This window comes from Uloborus diversus, chromosome 6 (assembly GCF_026930045.1).
Source record: "Uloborus diversus isolate 005 chromosome 6, Udiv.v.3.1, whole genome shotgun sequence".
In the NCBI taxonomy this organism is placed as follows: Eukaryota; Metazoa; Arthropoda; class Arachnida; order Araneae; family Uloboridae; genus Uloborus; species Uloborus diversus.
In genome coordinates, this window is record NC_072736.1 from 80,668,516 (window position 1) to 80,694,601 (window position 26,086).

Sequence of the window (26,086 nt, forward strand, 5' to 3'; positions counted from 1 at the left end):
GCATTGAGAATGAATGACGCTGTAAAATACGCTAAAAGCCAGCCATGGGTGTGTATGTGTAACCTTTTGAATACCTGCGACACTGTGCTGGGAGGAAGGAGGGACATTCTGGTGTCCCAGTTGAAGAATTCAGAAATATGGCAAGCTTACCTTTGAGGACCATAAGTTTTGTGGTAGAATATGGAAGTTTGCGCTGTTTTCAAAAAAAAAAAAAAAAATCAAAGCATATTTTCTAAACAACAGCTTTTTTTTGCTACTGTTTAAACATTTCTTAGACTAACACATTTCCTTGACAAGGAATCAAGGAAAACAGCAAAAATCAACAGTATTCCAATTCAAATACCAACTTTAACAAATTAAACAAAGCATACCTATTATTTTCAGTTTTTGGCTGCAATATACTGCATTGTAGTACAGTTGTTTCAGGTAGCAAAACATTGTCTTCAACTCTTACTTCAGAATTTTCCTTATAATTTTCAACAAGATGTCCACCCTTTAGAAAATATAAATACTTAATTGAATTACAAATGCTGTTTTGTAATTTCTACTGGTTGTAATGTTAAAACATTTTGATAATAAGTCATGAAGTTTAATTTTTAAACTAAAATGATGAACATGTTTTCCATATCCTTCTCTTATTTTACAAAAGAAAACACAGCTGAACTTCAATAAAATTAAACCACTCAATTATTTTTTGCTTGTTAATCAGCGCTAGAAATAACATTTTAAATCTAGGTGTCATGATGACATCTGAAATAAGTTTTCTGGAAAAAAATGAAATATCTAAGAGTCATTTTTGTTAAATTAAACATACATAAAATAACAAAAGAAAAATCATTTGATAGAAATGATTCATTCATGCATTCAGAGCCGCTGGTGCACAAAGAAAAAGTGTGTGTGTGTGTGGGGGGGGCTTACCAATTTACATGTTCATGCCAGTTCATTTCAAGCATATCATGTTTACTTACTACTCATTTTACCATGACTAATAAGAGAATCCCAAACTTAACTAAATTGAATCTGAAAAATATCATTATTTCTTACGTCAAATTTTATACAAAATTCATAAAAATATGATTCCATTGAGATCCCAACTTGAAATTTTGTACAAATAAAGATAAAATACACAAAATTTTTTGGGATCTTTTCAAAGAAAATTCATTATATGTTTTCTGAGAAATTTAAATTTAAATTTTCAAAAATTAAATTTTTACAAAATTTGCCATGTTGCATATCATATTAAACAGCAACTAATGTATATTAAAACTCTTTTTACCAAATCTTTCTATCTATTTTCGGTGCTGAGTTATTGTCCATTATATGTTCAAGCATCCATGAAAAAAAGAGGGTTTTTCTAAAAATCTAAGTCTTATAAACAGGGTCGTCCCAACGGGGGAGGGCGAGTGGGGCAATCACCCTGGGCGGCACGAAATGAAGGGGCGCCGCAAGGCACCCCTCGTTTCAACAAGACACGACATTCACACGAAAACGACATTTTCACGAGGGGCGCCGTTGTATAAAATTTTTGTATCATAAATACACAGTCAAAGACACACAAAATAGAGAATCATTGCAATGAATCTCTATTTTTTCCTAGGGCACAAAAATATTCCTCTCTCTGAGTCTCCAAAACATTCGTTTGTTGAGATTTTAATTTGTTTCTGATGTTTTCTCATGCAAATGCAGGGGACGAATCGGCAATGAAGTTTTCTTGCCGATTCGTCAGTGTGACATCACACACGTTTTGCTGCCGCATTAACATTTCTTTTCTTATAAAAGCTTGTGTCTTTAGTTAAAATGGTGAGTTGACCAATTAAGTAACATGTTTGTACATGAAGTTCATATTGAACACAATTTTAACGTTTAAACTTACAAATAAAACTAAATGCTTTTAAATTTCTTCCCTGTTTCATTTTTCCACTGCGTAAATCTCAACAAGGTAATAGGCCAAGACAAAAATTTGAAAATTTAGATAGATGCATGTGATGGGGGCCGATATTGAACATTTTGCTGTCTTTACTATTGAGTGAACTTGAACTTTTGTGCTGCAGTCATCGCTTTACTACATGAAGGATTCTAATTATTGAGCAATACCAACTTGGACAAATGGATATTTGATGTAAAAATAGTATTATTGGATAAAGGAAGTTGGAAGTTTATAGAAGAAACGGAAGAAACTTTGAACGCTAAAGCGAACGCTCAGGAAGTAAAAGAGTACAATTTTAAGCGTGCCCTTGTTTAAGTGATCATTTTCTACAATTTACTATGCAGTAAAACCAGACTTCCGACCCTTGATACAAGACTGCAATGTTTGTAAAGAAATTTTTGAAGCGTTGAAGAAGCCGTTTGAGCCAAAAACAAGAGCTAGGATAATTCAACTGTTAGACAAATTTTTCAACATAAGACTTTTAGAAAACAAAGAAATTGGTATTTTCGCAGCAAGAATTAAAATCGTGATCAAGAAATTATCTGATGCCGGTCATAATTTAGATGATTTATTTCGTGGATTTCAAGTAATTCAACACCTTCCAGTTGAATATTCAGGTACTGTACACAGAGGCGTAGCTAGACCCCGACTTTCGGGAGGGGGGGATACTTCTTTTATATATATATATATATACTAGCAAAAATATCCAGCGTTGCCTGGGTCTGTAATAATTATGAGACACAATCGTTACTTGACCTTGTTTTCTGTTTTAAGCGAAAGAATTTAAAACAAACCTTTTTGACGTGATTAAAAATCGAGCTTCTTCCTTACTCATTAAACTAAAATAGCAATAAGTATAAAGAACAAAATAGTATTCAATTAGAAATGAAAGCACGACATTTAAGCATATACAAATTTGAAGAATTTCCGAAATATGAAATTAAACTTTACATGTTTGAAAAGATTTATCTGTTAGTACTTTTTTTAAAAAATCTAAAACCTTCTCTGTATGGCTACTGATGTACGAATTGTTTTAAAAAATGTAGCCGCCCGTGTTCCCCTTACACTTGCTTTAGTTATTTTGGGAAATTTCAATTTTTGTGAACACTTGGTGTGGTTTAAAATCTTACCAAATTTGCGAGAACCATTTTGGGACACTTTCGATAATACTCCCCCCCCCTTACTAATTTTTATTATAGCAATATTGTTGCCAGATGCTGAGATACTTTTGGTCAAAAAAAATGGCGCTAAACGGTTTCATCCGAAATGTTTCCAAAATAAGTAGTAAAATTTGGCAATTGTTTGAAATCGTGCAAAAAGAAAAATTAATGGAAGTTTTTGTGTGGTTTATGGATTTGCCTAATTTAGTTGTTGAATTATTTTACACAGTATTATTATTTTTTAAGTATCTTTGATTGGCGATATTTTGTTTATATGGTGAAAGCTGAGAAACATTATTACGTAGTCTTTGGGCTCAAAAAAAGCGACAGTGGAAAAAACTGCCAAATGCATCAGCTACTGAAATCATTCTGAAAAAATTCTGGCGAGCAAGTGTCCAATCAGCATAAATAATAATAATAAAAAATTAATTACATAAGTTCTGTTTAAAAGTAAAATGATCAGCCAAATCCATTTATTTTTAGCAAAATCTTGTGGAAAAACGTTACTTTAAGATTTGATTTGAGAAAAGCCTCAAAAAGTCAGACAAAACACAAAAACATTCAACAATACAACAATTCTTGGGAGTTGAGATGACACACTAAATGACTTGGGTTGATGAAAGCCTTTGAACAGGGAACAAAATAGCTCATAACTCGTTTTTTATACAACTTAGAAACTTCGAACAGCAGAAAAATTGGCGCTTTCGATGGACATATAATGTTAATATGTGCATGTTTTTTTCCACCCCTATGTTGGGGCATTTATGCAAAAATTGGGACTAAAAAAATGAGTTTATAATTTTGTCCAGGGTGCATTTATATGTTTCTCAATAATTTCCAAAAACAAAAGTTTTAGCACTCACTGATGGCAACATTTATTCATTCTATGATGTTAAATTAACATTTTCGAATGAAACTTTCTCGTAATCCTGGATTTTTTACCTCTTAATTAATACTTTTGTCCAGGTTTCATGTAATGATAAAATATTAAATTTACAAATTTTCTAATTTCATGAGTTTTTTAATTTAATTGATGAGATGCACTAATTTTAGAACTATTTCTTCAACTATTCATCTTAACTTCAATGAAAATAATTTAAACTGAGTCATGTTATAATAGTAGTGTTCCCGCTAGGCCGTTTTTGAAGGGCGCAGCGCCCTGCCCTTTTCCACATCAGCAGAATGCGCCCTGCCCTTCTTTTCGATTGCAAAATGCACCCCGCCTTTTAAAAAAGAAGGAAATTGCACCCTGTGTTTTTAAAAAGATGCCTCAAGCATCCTTTGAACTCTTGCGATATCGGAGCAAATTTACTCGTCCAGCGATCGTCCGCAAAAACGCCCATTTCTTATCCTTATTCCCAGAATTTCACCCTGAAAACAGCCCCATAAATAAAAGGGGAAGCAAACACCTAGGCAAAGAGGGGTAGGGGATGAGATTCTAGGAATTCTAACAGGCTTATCTGTAAGAAACAAAAGCATGTTCTTCCTACTACTAAAGGTGGGTTGTGGAAAGGGGTATGGTTCACTGGGAAGGGAGAGATCATTGTTTCATTCTTCCCCATCCTTGATCTTCTGAGAATCAACAAAGAGAGAGAGAGAATAGGACATTTTCCTAGCGTTTCAGCCCTTTGTGTCCGTTTTTCGTTTGCATGTGGAAATTAGGCTTAGCTAATTTTAGCGCATTGCTAGTGATTGTGTAGCAATCTTTTCACATCTGTTTCTGGAAAGTTAACTTTCTGATTGTTTCCTAAGTAGTATATAGTACAAAGCTTACAGAGCTAAAATACAAGGTCTTTTTTTTTTTTTTTTGGGGATCTTGGATTTTTAACCCTCTTCCCCAGTTCAAAAAAAAAAAGCGTTTGAAATGGAAACATATCGCTTTGCCAGGGAAATTTTCTGCTGCAAAATATAAATTTTTTTGTTCCTTTTTGCTAAGTACTTTTATTATCTTTGAATATGTGTGTGTGTGTGTGTTGTGTGTGTGATTCGTATAACAGATTATTTTAAACACTTATTGACATAATAAAAAACATACTTTTAACATACTTGTGTTTTTTTCCAACTAAAATGATCTTGCACTGTATCTTTTGCTTTCATAAATATTATAAAATTGACTTTTAAAAAAAATCATCAATGTATTAAATTTTCACAAAAAATTGTCTGAAATAAAAATCTTGGATTGGCCCGAGCTGCTTATTTTTGTTTTGCACCTTGCTACTACTGCATTTTTGAAGCATTGCGCACAGTGTTTTAATTTAATTATTCTGTTTGAAGTGTAATTTATTTAAAAAGGAGAATTTACATTCATTATGATTTTGATATATACTAAAATACATAATGACACAATGCACTTTACTAGGCAGTTTTTTTTTTTTTTAGGTTAGAAGGGGAGATCAGTAATTAAATAGTGTTCTTCATAAATTGAAATTCAAAGGGTTTTGAAATGCCTAGAATTTATAGGATAGGTAGCCAAAATTAAAGCCTGAAAAGTGTTGAAAAATACACAAAGCCGTTTCAGCATTATCTAAATGTTTCTATGGAGTGTGGAAAACATTTATTTTTTTTTGGTGGGGGGAGGGGCAGGCTAACCCTTTTCTAAGGATAAGTACATTTTCTGTATGAAATAATGATATTTATACTGAAGTCGGTGATCCCAGCGATCGAAGGGAGGGGGAGGGGGGCTCATGGTGCAGACTACACTGTTTGAATTTTTGCAAGGTGTTTCAAGATGTCATTTCACCTCTTTTTTTTTTTTTTTTTTGGAGAAGGGGGACTCAGTACTTTTTGAGGGGTGCATCATTAGTCTGGGCTGGGGGGACACCGCGTTGAAAAAAAGCCCTTTTTATAACAAATAGTGCCCCTTTCAAAGACCAGCACCCTGCCCTTTTTTTTTCTAGAGTGAACACTAACTTAGAATGTACTATTTTAAACGGACTGTTTGTTTCCAAATGAATACGCAGTAAATACTGGATGAAAAATCTCAATGTGATTGCAATGGATACTCTGGTTAGCAAAGGTCGTTTTGACTATGATCTATGACACTCACGAGACCAGACCAACAAAAACTTCTATCGTCTCGAATTCCAATTATGCTATCATTTTCGGACTCGAAGCCCAATGATCTTTAAAGCAGCAAACAAAAACATTTTCTTCAACTCAGATACTCAGAAACAGAGAAAATTGTCTTCAAGAGCTGAGGGGGCAGTGGAAAAAAGGGAGAAATGCGTTCCATGAATACGCTTTCCCAGGGGCGTAGCTAAGGGGGGAGTTTTGGGGACAAAACCCCCCCCGAAAAGTTAGTCTCAAAAAAAAGAGAAAAAGAAGAGAGAAGAGAAAGAAAAAAAAAGAAGAAAAGGAAAAAATTCCAAGCGATTATATATATATATATTAAATATATATATATATATATATATATATGCAAGAACCGCCGCTCGGTTCTCATTACGAATCTTGTTGCAGTGTTGTGGCGTGATAATCTACCACGTAGGAAGAGGACAGAGCTACATTCACTAATCACATCTTTATTCTTGCATGGAATATAACAGCAGGAACTTCTCTTCTAACTTGTTTAGTTGTGCCACGATTTTTATATAGGGAATATCATTAAGAGATTACAGATAATTATCCCTCGATCATGTGATATCACGTGATCTGTATAGGAGGAGCAGATTGCGATAACGAAATATTATTGGGCTTTGCACCGCAGACAGAGGCTGGCTTAAGTCTGGAGGGAAAAAAAGTGTCTGGTAGGTACTTTAAGGGGAATCTCATCTGAGCCCAGAACCTAACCATATATGGTGTGAGAAGCATTTAAGTGTGTAATAAATAATATCTGTGACTCATACGCGCTGACATGTAAGTGAACAGAACTTAATATGGAAAAGGCCTAGCGAAGGATTTTTCATATTACATCCCCCCTCCCCCAAAGAATACGACAGGATTGAATAAGGGAAGAAAAAAAAATGAAGACGGGAAATTATCTGCAACCTCTTTCCTTTTTTTTTCTTCAATCTGAAATGTTATAACATTATACACATTACATATACAATAACACTAAAGTTATAAAAACACAGTACAATTAAAATGACATTGTAGTTTGAGGCAAAATTATGTAATACTCAATACTTTTTGTAAGTTCTCTTTTATTATTTTTGCTTTTAACAATTCTCGAATTTGATTGTCAATTTCTTCCTGTTGTTTAGGGGACGTTTTATATGCCCTTAATGTCACCGGTAAGTCTAATGTTAACCTTACCCGTTGTGGTTCAATTCTAATAGTTCCAACATCATACTTATTTATCGAAAATATATCGTCATAATTTTGGAGCATATCCTTCAGATCCGCATTTCCTCCGTTTTCCGATTCCCCGTTGATTGACTGACGTGAGCGTAGGCCTCCACCCCCGCAATCCAACACGGAACCCTTAGAAAAATGAAGAGGGTCATTTATTTCGCTTCTCCAAATTTTCTTTTTTTCTCCTTCTTGATTACTGGTGCTATTAATTGCCTTTTTTATGCTATTTTCAATTCGATTTTCCACAAAACATTTTTTCTTTTTAGTTTTGTTAACTCTTTTTCTACGCTTACTTTTCTTCAATTTAGTATTTTCATTTCCAGGATCATTATTTTCACTGTCCTTAACCTTGATTTCAGGCAAAATGTGCAAAGACAAATCATTTAGCGCGGACTCAGAAAAAGTGATCAGTTTTTTCCGATCCTGCATAACGACCCGTCTCATACAGTCAATGACTAAATGAAATCGAATGCAACTCTTTAAACCTAATATGGCATATGGTAAATCGGTGTCTAGAATAAAAAATTCCACCGGTCTAACGATATTACCAACTTTAAGGTGGAGCGTACATGCTCGGTTAAGTGTCAGAATTCCCTGGGTTTGCTTAACATTCACGATTGTTTTTTCTTCAATCGAGACATTTAATGTTTTTGCAATCACACTAGGAATAATGTTTAAGGTTGATCCTGTATCTAAATTTAAACAAATCTTTTGTAGTAAACTCGAGTTTCTTTTATTTTTAGTGTACACTTCATTATATAATTTATTTTCATTATATAATTTCTTTTGACTTTTGTAGATTATTTCGCCTTCTATATACCCGGGAACTAGTAATTGTCATGCTTCATTTGAATTTTCCTCTCCTTCCCTAAATTGTTTATCCTTATTCGGGGACTCTAGTAATGGTTCAACCGTCGAGGTATTTGGTTTATTTATGCAGGTTTGTCCCCAATGATATGCATTAATAATTCCTTGTTGTGCACAGAATTTACAAGGATTAGGAGGTAGCTCCAGTGTATAATGTGTTGTTTGTTTTTTACGGGCGTTCTTTTCCTCGTTTTGGTTTAAAACACGACGTTTGTCCTGTGGTTGACTAAAATTATTTGGTCGAAAATTATTTCTACTTTGGTGAGCGTAATTAGGGTTTTGCCGAAAATTGTTTCGCATTTGGTTTGATTTGAAATCCATTGGGGTTTCCCCGCGTAGGTTCGAATCCTACCGGCTTGCAAGAACCGCCGCTCGGTTCTCATTACGAATCTTGTTGCAGTGTTGTGGCGTGATAATCTACCACGTAGGAAGAGGACAGAGCTACATTCACTAATCACATCTTTATTCTTGCATGGAATATAACAGCAGGAACTTCTCTTCTAACTTGTTTAGTTGTGCCACGATTTTTATATAGGGAATATCATTAAGAGATTACAGATAATTATCCCTCGATCATGTGATATCACGTGATCTGTATAGGAGGAGCAGATTGCGATAACGAAATATTATTGGGCTTTGCACCGCAGACAGAGGCTGGCTTAAGTCTGGAGGGAAAAAAAGTGTCTGGTAGGTACTTTAAGGGGAATCTCATCTGAGCCCAGAACCTAACCATATATGGTGTGAGAAGCATTTAAGTGTGTAATAAATAATATCTGTGACTCATACGCGCTGACATGTAAGTGAACAGAACTTAATATGGAAAAGGCCTAGCGAAGGATTTTTCATATTACATATATATATATATATATAAAAGAAGTAACCCCCCCCCCCCCGAAAGTCGGGTCTAGCTACGCCACTGCGCTTTCCAGGAAGATTAAGAAAAGGACAGTCGTTTCGCGCACTTTCTTGGAAGAAGAGTAAAGGGGTGAAATTCACAGGTTTGACATTTAAGATGAACATTTCAAGTTCATGGTTAAAGATCATTCAAGTTAAAAGCCATTTCGCGCTGTTATCTGGATTAGTACTGTTCTTTGGTTTCTCTCTTAAAATTGTGATTCCTTAGAAAACCAAAATGATAGGAGTGAAAAGAAAGTATAAGATTTTTTCAAGTGATGAAAAAAGGAAAATCGTAGAATATTGCCCAAGTTAGATTTGCAGCAATTGCTAACCTCAAAAGGATAAATAATGAATCAAAAAAAAAAAAAAAAATCAGGGACCAAAAAGCAATAAGACTTTTTCTTGAAAAAGATATGCTTAAAGTTTCTTTTACTGTCAAAATGATTTCTTAAACTTGCAATAAAGCACTTAATAATGTAATAATAGAATAAATACCTAATAAAACTAATACAGATGAATTTTAATCAACCCCACATTGTCTTTAGTATAGATTTCAAATTTTCACCATCATATTCCAAATTTCTATAAAGTTTCTTAAAGCCCCCGTATATCAAAACCTCTTTATCTCGATTTTTTCTTTCCTATGAAATTTAAAATATCAGGGGTCGATCCAGGTTTTATTTTTTGGGTCCCCATTTTGTGAAAAGGCAAAATATTTGTGTGAAATTTCGTTATTTTTGTGAAAAAGCAAAATATTTTTGTGAATTTTCTTTATTTTTGTAAAAAAGACCTTCTTGTGATTTTTTTCTTGGAAAAGATTACATTAAAGCATTTTTAGCTGTCGTATCGTAATAGAAAAGCCCTAGACAGGTTTCAGGGGTGATTGCAAGTTCTTGAAGAATACCTGAAAGCTGTCAAGAGAAAATGCGCTGGGGGAGGGGGGAAGTAAGACCCTTAACATTTTATTCGTAATTTGACACATACATTACATTTATTGCTTTTTACAAATATACATATGCAAGGCACACTTTCTTAAGGTGAAAGTCTCACAACAGATTTCCTGTTTGCCCCTCTCAAATACTTTAAGAGCAATGAAAATTGCACATGCTGCTGAACGTAATGATAACTCCTAATAAATACAAAATGAACAGACTCAAAGATATCACATATTTCTTAACACAGAAGTGAAATACTCATTAAAGATTCCATGTATGTGTTTGAAAAACTTAAAAGTAATTAAAACCCAAAATAATACTGCACCAGCATTCAGCGTTTAATTTTTTGACTTTTGACGTTCTTGCAGAGTAGGTATTTCGTTTAAAACTTTGCAATTTAATGATGTTAATAAATATATAAGAAATTTTATTTGTTTGCCTCTTAACAAGGTACAGTAAACATCAAAAATGCGAAAAATTCGTTTACCATGGCGGATGTAAGGAAATCAAGATCTTCAAAAGAAATAAAAATATAAAAACAGCATGTAAAATAATTTTATTTTAAGTAAAGTTATTTTAGAATTGGATTTTGAAACTCAACACAAATTAATACTAAATATATATTGCGTAATCAAAGTAAAATTTAGGATTTTCCTGAAAACAAGCTACCAATCACATGTGTCCCTCTCCCGTCCCCCCTCTGACGCTCTGAAGCAAAAACACCTCACGCAGCAAGCAAAAAGATAAGATGGGGGAAGGTGGAAGAGGCTCCCGCGTAGATGCGTACACATTTGCGGTTAAAAAATATTGTGAAAAGGCTGCCTTTTTATAAATTTTTGTGAAGGGGCTGCTTTTACGACGCGGAATTTTGTGAATGGGGCCGCTATTGCGATGGGGAATTTCGTGAATGGGGCCGCTTTTGCCATGCGGAATTTTGTGAAGGGGCCGCAAAGCGGCCCCAATTTGGCGCTGGATCAACCCCTGAATATACAGATTTGACTGTATGCAATATTCCCACTGCACCACTCGTAAAATTAAACATATTTAACAATTTGCAGAATCGATGACGAAGAAAGGATACATATACGTGGATTTAACAAATCAATCTCATTTCTAAAGTGAAGGGTCAAATTTCAGTCAATTATCAAAAAATTGTCGCAGCCGAGGGAGGCGTCTTCATGCTTGAGGAGCAGATTTTCAATGTCGTTGGGGGGGGGGGGGGGGAGGGGGAGCAAAGTGAATTTTTGACCTTTGTTACTCAGAAAAAAGTCGTTTTGATTTTTTTTCTTCTTTTTTTCTTTCTCTTCTCTTTTTTGTCCTTTTTTTGAGACAAACGTTTCGGGGGGGGGGGTCTACGCCCCTGGACTGTACAGCTGATTTATCGTTGGGAAGATAAAGATTTTAAAATTGAAAAAATTGCTGAAGAATTGATAAGGGAAGAAAGTCGTTTGAAGCAACTACGAACGGATGCACATGATGAAAACAAGGTTAGTGCTTTCAATGCTTGTGACAAGTCTAGAGATAGAAATTCCAAAAATGAAGTTAATCAAATGAAATTTAAGAATGACCGTTCAAGTAAAAATAACTTTGTTAGAAATGCTAAGGGAAATAATGTAAATACTAAACGATTAGAACCATGCTTTGGTTGTAATAAATAATGGCATTTAATAGCGTATTGTAAATTGAATACAGTAAAGGAAAACCAGTCATTTAGAGTTAATAGAAGTGAAAACGAAAGTGCCTTACATCTACATTATTTTTGCGATAATCAACTTTTATTGACTGAAAATCATATTAAATTAAATGCATGTACAAATAAAACTGATGTAGTAAAAGATTCTTTTAATCTAGTCCTGGATACATCCGCAACTTCACATTTCATAAAAAATGAAGAATTATTTTGCGAGTTTGAATACATAGACAACATTAAAATGTCACTTGCCACATTAAAATGTCACTTCAGAGCAATTGGTCAATAACTCTGAGCTAGAATGCTGACCAGTTGAAAAAAAGTTGTTTCAAGAAAAACGCGTTTGAAAAAATCTGCTGTGAACATTTCTGAATCTCGAGTCACTTTGAGTGTTCATTGCATTTGACCCAATTGGAATTTTTCACTGAAATTTTGGTAACATATTCTTGAATAATTTTACTAACATTTCATGACATTAAAAAAGGGGGATTTTTCGACCTGTCTAAACTGGTTCCCCCCTTAAAAGAACTTGTCATTCATTCGCTGACATATATGAAGTGGAAGCTCTTTCTTTCTTTGTTTGCATAGTAGAATTGTTTAATTAAAAGAAATTGTTTTTTATTATTTCACTAAAGTTATTTATATTGTTTCTATAGTATGCTTTTTTAAAGTGAGATTACAGATACAAATACAAAAGTGACAACCAGCAACAGGCTCTGGGCCCAGCTAGACTGGTCCTACTCAATTTACAATCTCCAGTGAAGATCAATGGCCCTCTTAAAACTATCAACTCCCCGTGCTCATTACAACCTCTTCCGGTAAGCTTTTCCAAGGTTCCACTACCCTGCTATAATAATAATTTTTCCTAATATCCATGTTAGCCAAAGATTTAAATAGCTTAAAACAATGACCCCTTGTCCTGTTTTCAGTGCTAAACTTCAGCCCGTAACATCTTTCATTTTAATAAATTTAAACAACTGAATCATGTCCCCTCGGTCTTTTCTTTGCTCAAGACTGTACATTTTTAGCCTTCTAAGCCTGGAATCACAGTCTAAATGAGAAAGTCCATTTATTAGCCTCGTAGCTCGCCTTTGAACCCTTTCCAATACATTAATATCTTTCTTATGTGTGATGTTACATAGTGTAGATGTTACATAGTGTTTTCTTAATCAGTTTGAGGGCCTATTTGTGTTTTCAATGTGATTGATCTGCATTAGCAAGTGGCATTCCAAATCAGTACAATGAAATAAACGAGCGTCCATAAGTGAACACTCTCATGCATTTCTGTGTATCTTACCATGTTCATTAGCTCTATCAATGGATAATTTCAACATGACATATACTAATCAACTGAACAGACTAACTTAGCACCCAGGTAATCATTATAACTTCTTATAGGGCAATAAATGTGTTAAAAGTACTTTTAAAAGAAAAAAAAAGAGAACAAGTCAGCAAAAATTACAATCTAAAATAAAATGATATTTGTTTTACGCATTCCCTGCAATTTTATACTTTGATCATTAGAAATATTACAATACATTAATGAATAAATCACATAAATGCCACACAAATTTTAAAGAAATTTCCTCTGAAAAATATTTATAAAATTGAAGCTTCAAGAATAAAAATCATGGTTATTTCCCTACATTAATTATAACTAGGCAGGGCCGGCTCTAGTAGTTCTGCAGCTCTAGGCGATATCGACAAGTGCTGCCCCCCCCCATTGAATAACAATAATATAAAAAAACATTACATTATTAAAATAAAAATAATTGTAAAGTGTTTAAAATTAAGGTGAGTTTCTAGTTAAATTTCAAACTGAGTTTTACATATCCAAGCATGGGTACACATTTTAAATTATCTATTTTAACATTAAAGTAATGTAACTTATTGAACTTAAACAGACATATTTCATTAAAACAAAATAATATAATCATATTTACAGTTAATATTTTCAAAAGGCTTTTAAATCATGCAATTTGCCGCCTCTAAAACTAAATTGATTTTTTTTTAAAATTCCGAACTATGTTTTTCGCATCCAAGTTCACTGGTACCCACTCTAAATTATTATTTTTTTTTATCACTGAAGGAGTGAATTTTGTGAAGCTGAAACTGACATTCTTACTTTAAAAAAATGTTTCAATTTTGAAATTTGCCGCCCCTAAAATCTGCCACACTAGGCAGCCGCCTAGGTTGCCTACCCCAAGAGCCGGGCCTGTAATTAGGCATGCCAGAAGTCCTCGTTTGACCAGGACAGACCAGATTTTCAGTCAAAATCCTGGTGTCCTGGTGGAAGATAAATTAGATAACAGATGTTCATAAAAGTCTAAAGATAATTAACCATGAAAAGATTATTTGGACAATTACTAAGTCATTTGAAACATTGACTTGTAAAATTAATATCGGATTTGCTTGTCAGGATTTTCAAAACAAGATTTGAACCAAAAAAGGCATTATAAAAAAGATCCTAGCAAATGAAAAGTACATGTAAATATTGTTCAAACTTTTATTTCTCATTCAAAGTGTTTCTTCTTGGTAAAGTAACAGATAAATATTAATATGTAAGATACTCACAATACTGGCAAGGCAGGGGGAGGGGGGGGGCACTCTATTGTCTTGATTGAACATTTCAAAAATCTGGCAAGCCTAATTATCACCAATGATTTCAAGCTTCACTTATAAGAATCAACGTACCTCAAAAAATTTCACAAAAACTTGACTGGTAAACAATGGGGGGTAAGAAGCTGCAAACTTCAACAATGATAATGCACTTTGTCGTCGTTCTTCAATTACAGATTCCTCAAATCTACCTGCATAACAACATGTTGATTTTTTTAAGATTAATTTTTATAACAGTTGTTTGTATAAAAATAAATATATGTTTAAATGCGTATGAAATGGAAAAATTAAAAACTTTTATTTCTGAAAACATCCATGCAATTAAGTTACAATTTACAAATTGCAAAATTGATATAAAAAAGACTTTTGGAATAAATAATCACTTCACAAAGCTGTGAACTCCAGAATGTACGAGTTTGTAATTTAAATACATTATTTTGTTCAATTATCTTTTTGCACAAAAGAGTTTTATATTAAAAATATATGTGTACCTTAGAGCCCCAGACTAGCATAAGTCCAAAAATTGTGATTTTTCAGTGAAATTGTATGTAGAATTCTATTCCGCATCGAGTCATAGGATGGTGATTCTAAAAAATAAAAATAAAATCCTTTGCAATTTTTAGACAGTGTTAAAAAAGCTCGCGTACCATCCTTTGCATGTACCAAACAGTAGTTTTACCTTTCTTCTGTGAAGTAACGATTATGTGACTTACATTGCTCTGCAGGGTTTGTACTCAGTTTCAGAACTAAAATGAAGGAGTTTTAGAGGAATTTTGAAGGAGTAAAATTATATTTTGAAGGAGTACTAATGGGCTGTCATTAAATGATGTCACGCTTTTTTTTTTTCAACATATTTGACCCCCTTTCCCTTTTTTCCTCTTCACCTTACTCCTTCTCTTGTCACATGTCATGTTTTTATAACCATATTGATATAATAACTTTGTGATGTCACTTTGTGTCACCCTCTCTCTTCCCTTTGTCAATTCCATGAACAAGTCTCCCCTTCAAAGCATTACCCTTTTTACAATATCGTAACTGCAATTTACTAAACAATTGTTTTTTGAAACACAATCATTTAATATAGTACATCTACTGTATTTTTGAATATTTAAATAATGATTAGAGACCCTGACTTATGTTGCCGAGAGTGTGGTGGAGGAAGAAACGATAATCATAAAACTTGAAAAAATAGCCAAGCACCAGTTAAGCATGTTTTACTTTACTTATGAAATGTCTTAGTCATTTAATAATATTTTCACCTTTAATTTTTTATGTAATACTAGCTGTACCCGACGCGCGTTGCTACGCCAACAAAAAAATACATCATTATACTGATTTTCATGACAATCGGTTGAGCGGGGCAGAAGTTGCTACTCTGCAGTGCCACCTGGTGGCGAGTGGCTTCAATGAGCATATTATACACCTTCTCCGAGGAAAAATACATATACATAGCAATTTTCATAATAATCGGTCCAGGTATCAAGTGAAGCCGTGACTATACTCAAATTTTGTACTCACGCAGTTTGCAAGGTCAATCAATCGCTAAAAATATCAAATAGAAAAAGTTTTAAACCCCCCCCGGTTGCATGAAAAGCCATAAAACAATAAAGAAAGAATTTATTGGTTCAAACTCAAGAAAAATGGCAACAGCTAACTTCTTATCAATGAGATCTTTCACGCGAATTAATATCTGCAGCCGATAATTTTATTCGTATTTATCCAATGGATTGTGACTTAAATTGGAATAAAAAAGGAACTATCGATCGGATTTTTTTCGAACTGGTCTATATACATTCCCAGTACCAAAAATAACAAACGGTGAAAGTTTCAGCCAAATCTGCCGGGTAGTTTTTGAGTTCATGGATGACATACAGACAAACATTCATTTATATATATATAGATGATGAATTTGTAAATCACTTCTTTATGAAAAAAATAAATATACGCTATATATAAATAAACATACGTCAATGCTAAAAAGGTTCGACAATAGTGAGGAAAAAGGTGTTCGGCCTAGGACTTTCTGAAAAATTAATTAGGCCCTGCATTTGAGGCATTATTTGTAAGTTATTTTTTACACTTAGTCGACACAGAATGCTATGAACTAGGGGAGAAATTTGTGCGATATTGCTGAGTTTGTGTTTGATTCATATCAACTAATAAGAAACAGTTCCGGATAATTAAAAGCAGTTGGAAAACATTTTATTAAAAATATCAATGATATCTTCATTCTTTTGGATTAAGGTTGGGTCCAAATCCTCTGGTAGCAGAAACAGCTCAATTAGGGATTGCAATACCGGATCAAAAATTCACAGCACCGGTATTCGGTATTTTTAAAACTTGATACCAGAATACGGGTTTTAATACCGGTATTTGAAATATCTCAAAAAATGCTAGAAAACATATTGTTTCGTTGCCTCATTTCATAATTTTGAGCAAAAATTGTATTACTTATGAAAACCTATTGTGAACAAATATAAAATGAGGGAACAAATGTAATAATAAAAAATCGACAATAGTAAAAAAAACATAATGCATCAACTGAATTGTTTCTAAGCCACTCATTTAGTGCTCAACTTTCCAACAGTTGAAAATACTCTTTCTGAATTCAAGCAGGTCGGTGGTACTGTTAACAATGGGTGATGCACCTCCTCTGATTTTCTAGAAGTTCTTCATATTCAAATAAATCGGTCTCTTGGGTGTTAGTTTTGAAAAAATTCTTTTTTGCATGTGTTTCTTTTGTGTTGTGTGTATTATTATAATTTTTTAAAGATTCATAGCTATTTGTAATTTTTTTCAAAAGAGACGATACTTTTCCAATATTGACACCATTTTCTCTTGATTAGGAGAGATCTGTGTTTCATTTTTATTACTAGCCCTTTGGTTTGAAATTTACGACAACCTAGACAAAATTTGATCTTGTTAGTTTCTCTTATTTGTTTTCGAGATCTTTTCAAAATTCGTTACATTTATAATTGTGTAAATATCTGGAAACCTCTATGCTAATTTAACCTCTATGCTAATTTTTAAGGCACTATATAATTTCTAAATATATAATCTTGCCAAGTAGAAAGGGAGACATGACAACAAACCAATACTGGTGATAACAAATTACCATTTGTTTTACTAACAAGAAAAAGTATTTTTTTCTCTAAAATTCAGCAAAGTTAAGACAAATATTTAAAGAAAATATCATAAAGTATTACTGAAATTGATGGTTGGAATAAATTATTCACAGCACAAATAAACATTCAAAATTACACTTGAAATTATCTTACACAAAAGGGAAAGTGAGCGAACTGGAAAATGGAAAAAAACAAAAACATGGTGCACAAAACCGCAATTTATCTCACCATCTAGTAATGACAATATCATTTTGATATTTTTTCCGCTATTTCTGTTTAATGATATTCAATTAGCTCGTGCTTTTGAAGCCAAATTTTTACAACAGATTGATTTTGGTTCTGTAACATGATAAAATAATTGAATGAAAAATGATATGTATATTTAAAATATAAGTAGATATTTAATAAGTTAAATTTAAAATTCTTTAACTGAAACTATTTATTATTTTCTGCTAATACCAAAAATACTGGTATTTTGCCTTTGCAAACACCCGTATTTTGAAATTGCAAAATTGCTCGAAATACCGGTTTTCAATATTGCAATCACTAAGCACAATGCTACGACACTCATCTCAGTTCAAAATGAAACAGAAAGAAAAAGTGAAGATTAGAAAGACGCCTAATTCTATGCAGGATTCTTCAATTGCCGATAGGTTAAAAGCACTTGCTTCAATAGTTACATGCGCCTCAGTTTTCCATTTCATTTAGAAGCTTTTTAGCCTATGTTCTACTTGTAATTTTCAAATTCATCATTTTGTTTTTAGACATTCAAAGGTGATGAGTTACAGAAGAAGGTATGATTAATCTAAAGCTAGTTTACCTTGTCAACCATTTTTGCAATTTTTAAACTGTGTTGCAGATTGCTAAAAATAATTTGACTACTTGGCCAGAACCAATTGCTGGTCAAAATATTTATGAGCCCCTAATGAAAAAGGATCCCTTTTTCAGATAAATAAAAAATGGTCGCAATCTTGAGGTCGGTATTGAAATTACATATTTGCATACATCATCTAAAATAAAAAGAGCTTTTTAGTTACTAAATACTTATTAGTATAAATTACTTACCAAAAAAGCGTGCTTTAGCAAATGTGGGAAAGGTATCTTTCAAATACAAACTCTGATGAATGGAACTGAGAGCTTTATGAAGTTTCTTAAAGTCATTGTATCGTTTCCAGACAGTCACCTAAGGAAATTCATAGAATTGAATTTCAGTTATTATTGTAATCTATATCAGGGGGCGCCAAGCTGTTTTATTTTAGGGCCACATTGTGCATTTTAAGAAATGATGCAGGTCAACAATTCAAAAATAGACGTCCAAATCAGATGGTCTAGTTAGCACTAACCTCCCCTCCCCCCAATAAAACAATGCTTTTTTTATATATAAATTAAACCCTAAGTAGTGGTCTTCGAGTTTTTCTGAGCTTAAATTTCCTAAACATGCTGAAAAAGAAATACATTATCAAATCAAAAATATTTTTTTCCCGTTTGTAAGCTTCTAGTGGGCTAGACAAAGTCTGCTTGCAGGTTGGATACCCCTGATCAACTATTAAAACTTGATCAGTTCATGTATGTGTGTCTATGTTGCAGGATCTCTGTTTAAGGGTCATTCTCCAGAAAATGTAACTTTTGAACGCAAATACTTTTCAATTTTGAAACCTTTTGTTTTCTTTTTTTTCATTCTTACCTGAAAGTGTTACCTTCTAGAAATAACCATAAACAATGACCCAGCTAAGTTCCAATTATTTTACTAATAAATAAAAAAAATAAAAAATATGTAGATAATGTAGAAGCAATTTTCACCTGTCATACCTTCATGGGCTATTTTCTAGTATTGGAATAAACGGTTTTGTTTGGGCGTTCTAAGTGACAGTAAAATAACATTGTAAAGAGTCGGAAGGAATATGAGAATCCGGCTCCATCTTCAGAAATTTTAGAGCCTTCAACTTTGACTCTTACTCATTTACCCCAAAATCTGTTTGACTCTGCAAGCACAGGCAGAGTTGCATATATTGATGGAAAATGGCCGACTTTGGTTCTTAGAATCTAAGCCTTCAACTGTCGACTCATTTATTCCAAAATCTGTCCATTTCTGACTCTACAACTCCGACGCCCTTTTTTTCTGTCTATGTGTGAACATCAAGGAGCTGGACTTCAAAATGGTTGCTAAATTATTTCAAAGAAAGAATTTTGGGAATTCTTTTAATTTTCTAGACCAGATTTTAAATTTTGACCTTAAGTTGCACATTCCTAGCTTTCAGACAGTTTTAAGTGCCAAATTTCAGGCTCATAAATACTATACGTTTCTTTTAAGATTGCAATAAGCAGAGTCTGTGCTAAGCATTCACAACCACCCCAAGTGCAATAAAATCGTAAATTTGGCCAAAGAAACTGATTTGGCATAAGTATTCTCAAGGAAATTTGTGTTAAGCGTAGTATCAGGTTTATTGATGTGTGGAGTAAATGTAAACGCGATTGGATTGCTAGGGATGGCCTGCATCTGAGCTCTACGGGGGTCAAAATGGTTAGTGGTTTGGTTTTAGAGGATTCAGAATCAAAAAACTAAGTTGGAATGGGGGGGGGGGGCATGCTTTAAGGGAGCAGAATTAGAATCGGTACTAACTATTGGGATTTTAGTAGAAATGGAAATAGGGTGGGTAGTAAGAGAAAAGATTTTAACAGTTGAGATTCAAATAATCGCACAGCATTAAATAAAGGTAAGATGGGCTTACTTAAGGTTTTTTATACAAATGCTCGTAGTATTAGGAACAAGATAGAAGAATTGAAAAGCATAACAATAGACGAGAGGTTGGATATTATTGGAGTTACCGAGACATGGGCTACTGAAAGTGATGATGATTTATTATCTATTGCTGGGTATAATTTGTTTAGACCAGATAGAGTAGGTAAAAGAGGTGGTGGGGTTTTATTTTATGTCAGAGACACTATAACTTGCAATGAATTGGTAATTAATGATAAACCTAATGAGATTGATATGATTTGGCTGGAGTTGATGAGCAATAAGGGCAATAAACTACGTTTAGGGAACATTTATAGGCCACCCAACTTACGCCAGGGTCAAGATGAACAGATGTTTAGTATATTAGTGACATTTCAAGCAAGGGGTCAGTCATTATAATGGGAGATTTTAATTTTCCAGGAATTGATTGGAATAATTTTTACCATAGCAGAGAAGAGGAATTTTTGAAAGGAATTGCCGACTGTTTTTTAGACCAAATTGTAACTCAGGGTACTCGACAAAACGTGATTTTGGATCTAGTTTTCAGTGATATGGAAAATTCTGTTCAGGGGTTATGTGTAGGGGAACACATTGGAGACAGTGACCACAACAGTATTAGGTTTGGGATTAAATTTGATACGCACAAAGTAGAGAATTTTAGGTTTGTGCCCAATTTCAGAAATACTGATTTTGTGGCACTTAGGCAGAGTTTGAAAGCAGTTTTTTCTTCTGGATTGGACAATAGCGATGCGAATCTTCAGTGGGCAGAGTTTAAGGAAAAGCTAGCGAAAACGGTTGGGGATCATGTTTCTTTTAGGAGAAAGGGTGTCAACACTAAAATTTGGCCAATGTGTTTCTCCAGGGAAACTAAAAATGCTCTAAATTACAAGCAAGCTGCATTTCATAGGTTTAGAGAAACTGGTCACAGTGCAGATAGGCTCCAATATTGTAAGGCAAGGCGTAAATTTAAGTATTTGGTACGGATTCAGAAAAGAGAGTTAGAGCAAAGACTGGCAGATAACATAAACAGGAATACCAAGAGGTTTTTTGCATACGCTAATTGGAGGAAAGTTTGAAATAGTCATATTGGGCCACTGGTTGATGAGCACGGAATTTTAATTCAGGACGATAGTGATATTGCTAATGTTCTTAAAAACTTTTTCTAGAGTGTTTTTAAAGATAACTGTATCTCAAAAGTTAACACCAACAAGACACAAGCTATAGTACAGCTTGAGGACTTTGTATTTTCCAGGGATGACGTTTTACTTCATTTGAAAATAATTAAAGAGACTAAGGCTCCGAGAACTGATAATATTTATCCAAAAATTTTAGTTGAATGTGCGGAGAAATTAGCAGATGTAATCTTAAATATTTTCAATGCTTCTTATAACTCGGGGACAGTGCCAGAGGACTGGAAGCTGGCTAACATTACACCGCTCTTCAAGAAAGGGTCTAAATTGAGTGCAGGAAATTATAGACCTGTGATTCTAGCTTCAATGGTTTGCAAAATTTTTGAAACATTGATAAAAATTAAGATAGTAAATTTTCTAGAGACTAATAATCTATTGACTAGTTTTCAGTACGGTTTCAGGAAAGGTAAATCTTGCGCAACTAATTTATTACATTTCTATGACAAAGTTACCATGGCTTTGGACAATAAGAAGCCTGTAGATGTTGTTTACATTGATTTTCAAAAAGCTTTCGATAAGGTACCGCAGGTTGCTCTACTTAGCAAATTAGCTGATATAGGAATAGAAGGGAAAACTTTCATTTGGGTAAAAAACTGGCTGACCAGAAGGAAACAAAGGGTAGTTTTAAGGGGAAATTATTCTAATTGGAGTGAGGTCTTAAGCGGGGTTCCTCAAGGATCAGTGTTAGGGCCTGTTTTGTTCATTGTTTTTATGAACGATATTCACAAAAATATTTCTGGGAACATGAATTGTTTTGCTGATGATGTCAAAGTTATGGGGACTGTAGAAAATGAAGAACAAGCAAAACAACTGCAAGAGGATCTAGATCATATTACGGAGTGGGCTGATAAATGGGGTTCGGCTGTTAATGTTGGGAAATGTCAAGTGCTACATTTAGGGCATGGAAATAAGTGTACAAGTTATTATTTGCAAGGTTCAGTCATTGGTCAGGCAGACAAAGTTACTGATCTGGGGGTCTTAATAAATCAGGATTTAAAGTTTAGCCAACAGTGCAGCATTGCTAGTAACAAGGCCAATAAGATGCTTGGGTTTATCAAAAGATCTATTTCAAACAAATCTAAAGAAGTTCTTCTGTCCTTATATAGAAGTTTGGTAAGACCTCATTTGGAGTATGCTGTTCAGTTTTGGTCTCCTTATCTTAAGAAAGACATTAATATATTGGAAAGGGTTCAAAGGCGAGCTACAAGGCTAATAAATGGACTTTCTCACTTAGACTATGATTCGAGGCTTAGAGCGCTAAAAATGTACAGTCTTGAGCAAAGAAGAGACCGAGGGGACATGATTCAGTTGTTTAAATTTATTAAAATGAAAGATGTTACGGGGCTGAAGTTTAGCACTGAAAACAGGACAAGGGGTTATTGTTTTAAGCTATTAAAATCTCAGGCTAATATGGATGTTAGGAAAAATTATTATTTTAGCAGGGTAGTGGAACCTTGGAACAGTTTACCGGAAGAGGTGGTAATGAGCACGGGGAGTTGATAGTTTTAAGAGAGCCATTGATCTTCACTGGGGATTGTAAATTAACTACGACCAGTCTAGCTGGGCCCAGCGCCTGTTGCTGGTCGTCACTTTTGTATTCGTATTTGTATTGGAAAGTGGAAAACTTCTCAGAAATTTATACAAAAAATCATAAAAGGTTTTTCTCCTGATCTTCAAAATCATTATTGGAAATTCTGCAAGAAAAAACAACAGCAAATTGGTAACTGAATGTCTTACGCATCGTTATTAAGTGATGATTAAACTGAAGTGCATGCTGTATGTTTAAAATCTAAAAATTTGCATTGTACATTTTATAAAATTATTCCCTTGTTTACTTGTTTTCCGATTGAAATTTGCTTTAAAAAATTAAACAATTCAGTTAAAATTTGGATAATTTTTTGGTTTGCAATTTGCAATACGCAGCATAGGCCCTGAATACGGCAGATGGATACACAAACACACAAATAGCAGGATAGTATAATTATGCATGACTTAGAATAAACATTATACCAACTGATTATAAGACAATTTCAATTGAATTAAACTTACTTCAGAAACTGCTTCAACAGAATTTTTAGGAAATACCTGAAGTTAAAAAAAGAAAGAAAAAATGCTTTCTGATTAAGTTTGAATGATTATGAACTACCAACATTATTAAAAAATCAAATATTTAAAAATAATAACAACAACAAGAAAAAGTAGAATGAAAAAATATTGCAAGAACATTTAACATTAAAAAAAATGTATTTAAGCAAAAAGTAGAATGCAATTTTAATTCCAACTAGAGATGAAAACAGTTGGAAAAAAGACGGAAAATTTCCGAAAAAAACGGAAAAAGACCGTTTTTTTCCGAAGGAGTAAATTTCCACTTCGGAAAAATTAAAAAAAAAAAAAAAAAAAAAGAATTTTTTCAACTTTTCAGGATTTTAATTGAAATTTTTAGCAAAAAGTGATTAGAAATTTTACCCACTTAAATTCTGATGTCCCCCCCCCCCCCGTTTTATGTTAAAATACTGTCTAACCTTAATGTAAGTTTTTGTATGATAATATAATTTGTATATAGATCAAAAAACGTTTAATAATACTTTTTGCAAAAAAACTTAAACCAAACCTTAGTGAAGAGTTTATTTTCCTTCTTCATGAAACAAACAAGCATAACATCAACCACAAAACTATGTTTCTGCTGTGCGAATCAAATGTACAGGGTGTGGCAAAAAAAAAAAACTCGGGCAAGCAATTTTCCATGGAACTTTACTAAAAATGAATAAATTTAACAAAATACAAAAAATAATAATATGAGTAGACCTTTAGCAATCAATAAATTTAATTGGTTTCAAACTAGCAGCCTTTTGCAGTAATACAGGGATGCAACTGCTTATTGAATTTTTCATTCAAGGGCCACAAATCCTTTAATCAAGCCTATTCTCTATAAAGCAATTGGTTTAGAGAGTTCAAACTTACGTGTAGTTTAGGGTAGATCTTCGACTCCTAAATAGGCTATACAGTGTAATAAATGGGATTGAGGTCTAGCGAGTAGAGCGTCCACTCAAAAGATAATATCATGTCAAAAAAAAAAAAAAAAAAATGCGCCTTGCACCACTCGTTTTTTTGCCCATATGAATCGGTGTGGAGTTCAAGGAAAATGTCCAGTTTACATTGCTGAAGTGCTCTTAGACCCACAGAAGTACAATAACTTCTAAAATGTCCTTCTGGTTCACATTTTGATTCATTTTACGGCCTTCATCCACAAAAAACTAGAAATTTTTTTTCGCTTGTGCTGATTCCATCACAGACCAAGCCTGACTTCGGATTTTGGCGATATTTAACATTCTTTAAGGTGCTTGGCTACAGACCAATTCTTATTGTTCTGGGGGATATGAACTGGTTGAATACTATCTCTTTCAGCATGGTCTTGCGGCCCGTCTCCAACGTTTTTGGCATCTTTGGAGTCATACAACTGTATGAACTTTTTAGAACTCGTAAAACTTCTGCTTGAGTTGTTTTTTCCCTTAGTCTCACTTATCGGTCACAAATTCCCATCTTACGAACAACTTGCTCTCGTGGAAACCCAAGCATTTCATTGAACTCACTTTTGGATGACCTAACGATTAACTCAAATGTTCATTGTTCATTTTGTCAACTTTCTGGACATTGACGATCATTTCCAAGCCACTCGAAACGACATACAGTTTCAAATACTGTTTGCCGGGCACAACAAGCAAACAAACTGTCGTTCTACTTGGTTAAACAACTTAAAATAGCAAGTTTTTTATTTAAAATTGCAAGAAAACCGAAAAACAATATATATTCTAGGAAATGTACTGTAAACTATTTTCTAATAAAGTGAGAAACAAAAATAAATTAGGCACTTATTAAAATGAAATTACCTTTCTTCCATTCGATGATACAATTTTCGTCCGATATTTTTTTTGCCGCACCCGTATACTGCCGTGCTAAGCAAAAAAGTGGAATTTGAAGTTGCGCTCAAGCTGAGATATTGTGTTTTAAAGTTTGGCTCTCTTCCATATATTTGATTCAGATTTATTATTTTTTTCTTTTTTTAAGTTCTTGATCAAATGACCCTAAAACATTTGATTTATTATGTAAAATACGAAACAGAGAACAACTTGGTTCTAATAACTCAGTTTTGTTCAAAAGTGCTGTATGACTACTTTTACTACTGTGCTTAGCACAGCCATATGAATAAACTGAAACTCTTGTTTTAGTTTTGGTTTGGTTCAGCTCAAGAGAAACCAATTTAGTTTTGATTTCGACTTAGACTGGGTCGGAAAAAATCAAAAGTCAATAGCTTTTATTTTCAGACAGTAACATTGCATTATTTTTCTTTCAAAAAAAAAAAAAAAAAATCATGTTTGAAAGTCAAAAATTTCAATTAAAATTTCAAGTTTCAAAGGCAATCTAAAATATAAAATGCAATTTTCATGATTAGACACACATTACCCAATATTAATGGTTGAATGACAGCTGGACTTATTTCTGGTGTTTGACCATGAAAGCTCTCAGTTATAAAACAAAAAGGTTTTTTTTTTTCTAAATTAATCTTACCTTCTGTCACGCAGAAAAAGAAGATGTGTGGATAGCATATATTTTTTATTGTTTAACCCTTTATATGATCCAAGAAACAC

The 26,086-nt window shown here is 33.5% G+C and overlaps 1 protein-coding gene across 1 annotated transcript in view; it reads right to left on the bottom strand.

The window, feature by feature from the left end:
* Window positions 1-26,086, bottom strand: part of LOC129223942 (ribosomal protein S6 kinase delta-1-like) — an 85,910-nt gene that overhangs the window by 48,401 nt on the left and 11,423 nt on the right. The window contains exons 2-5 of the mRNA XM_054858326.1: window positions 23,490-23,525; window positions 18,579-18,696; window positions 14,464-14,579; window positions 372-493 (exon numbers count right to left, since the gene is read on the bottom strand). Coding sequence (XP_054714301.1) covers window positions 372-493; window positions 14,464-14,579; window positions 18,579-18,696; window positions 23,490-23,525 — 392 coding nt within the window. The remainder of the gene's footprint in view (window positions 1-371; window positions 494-14,463; window positions 14,580-18,578; window positions 18,697-23,489; window positions 23,526-26,086) is intronic.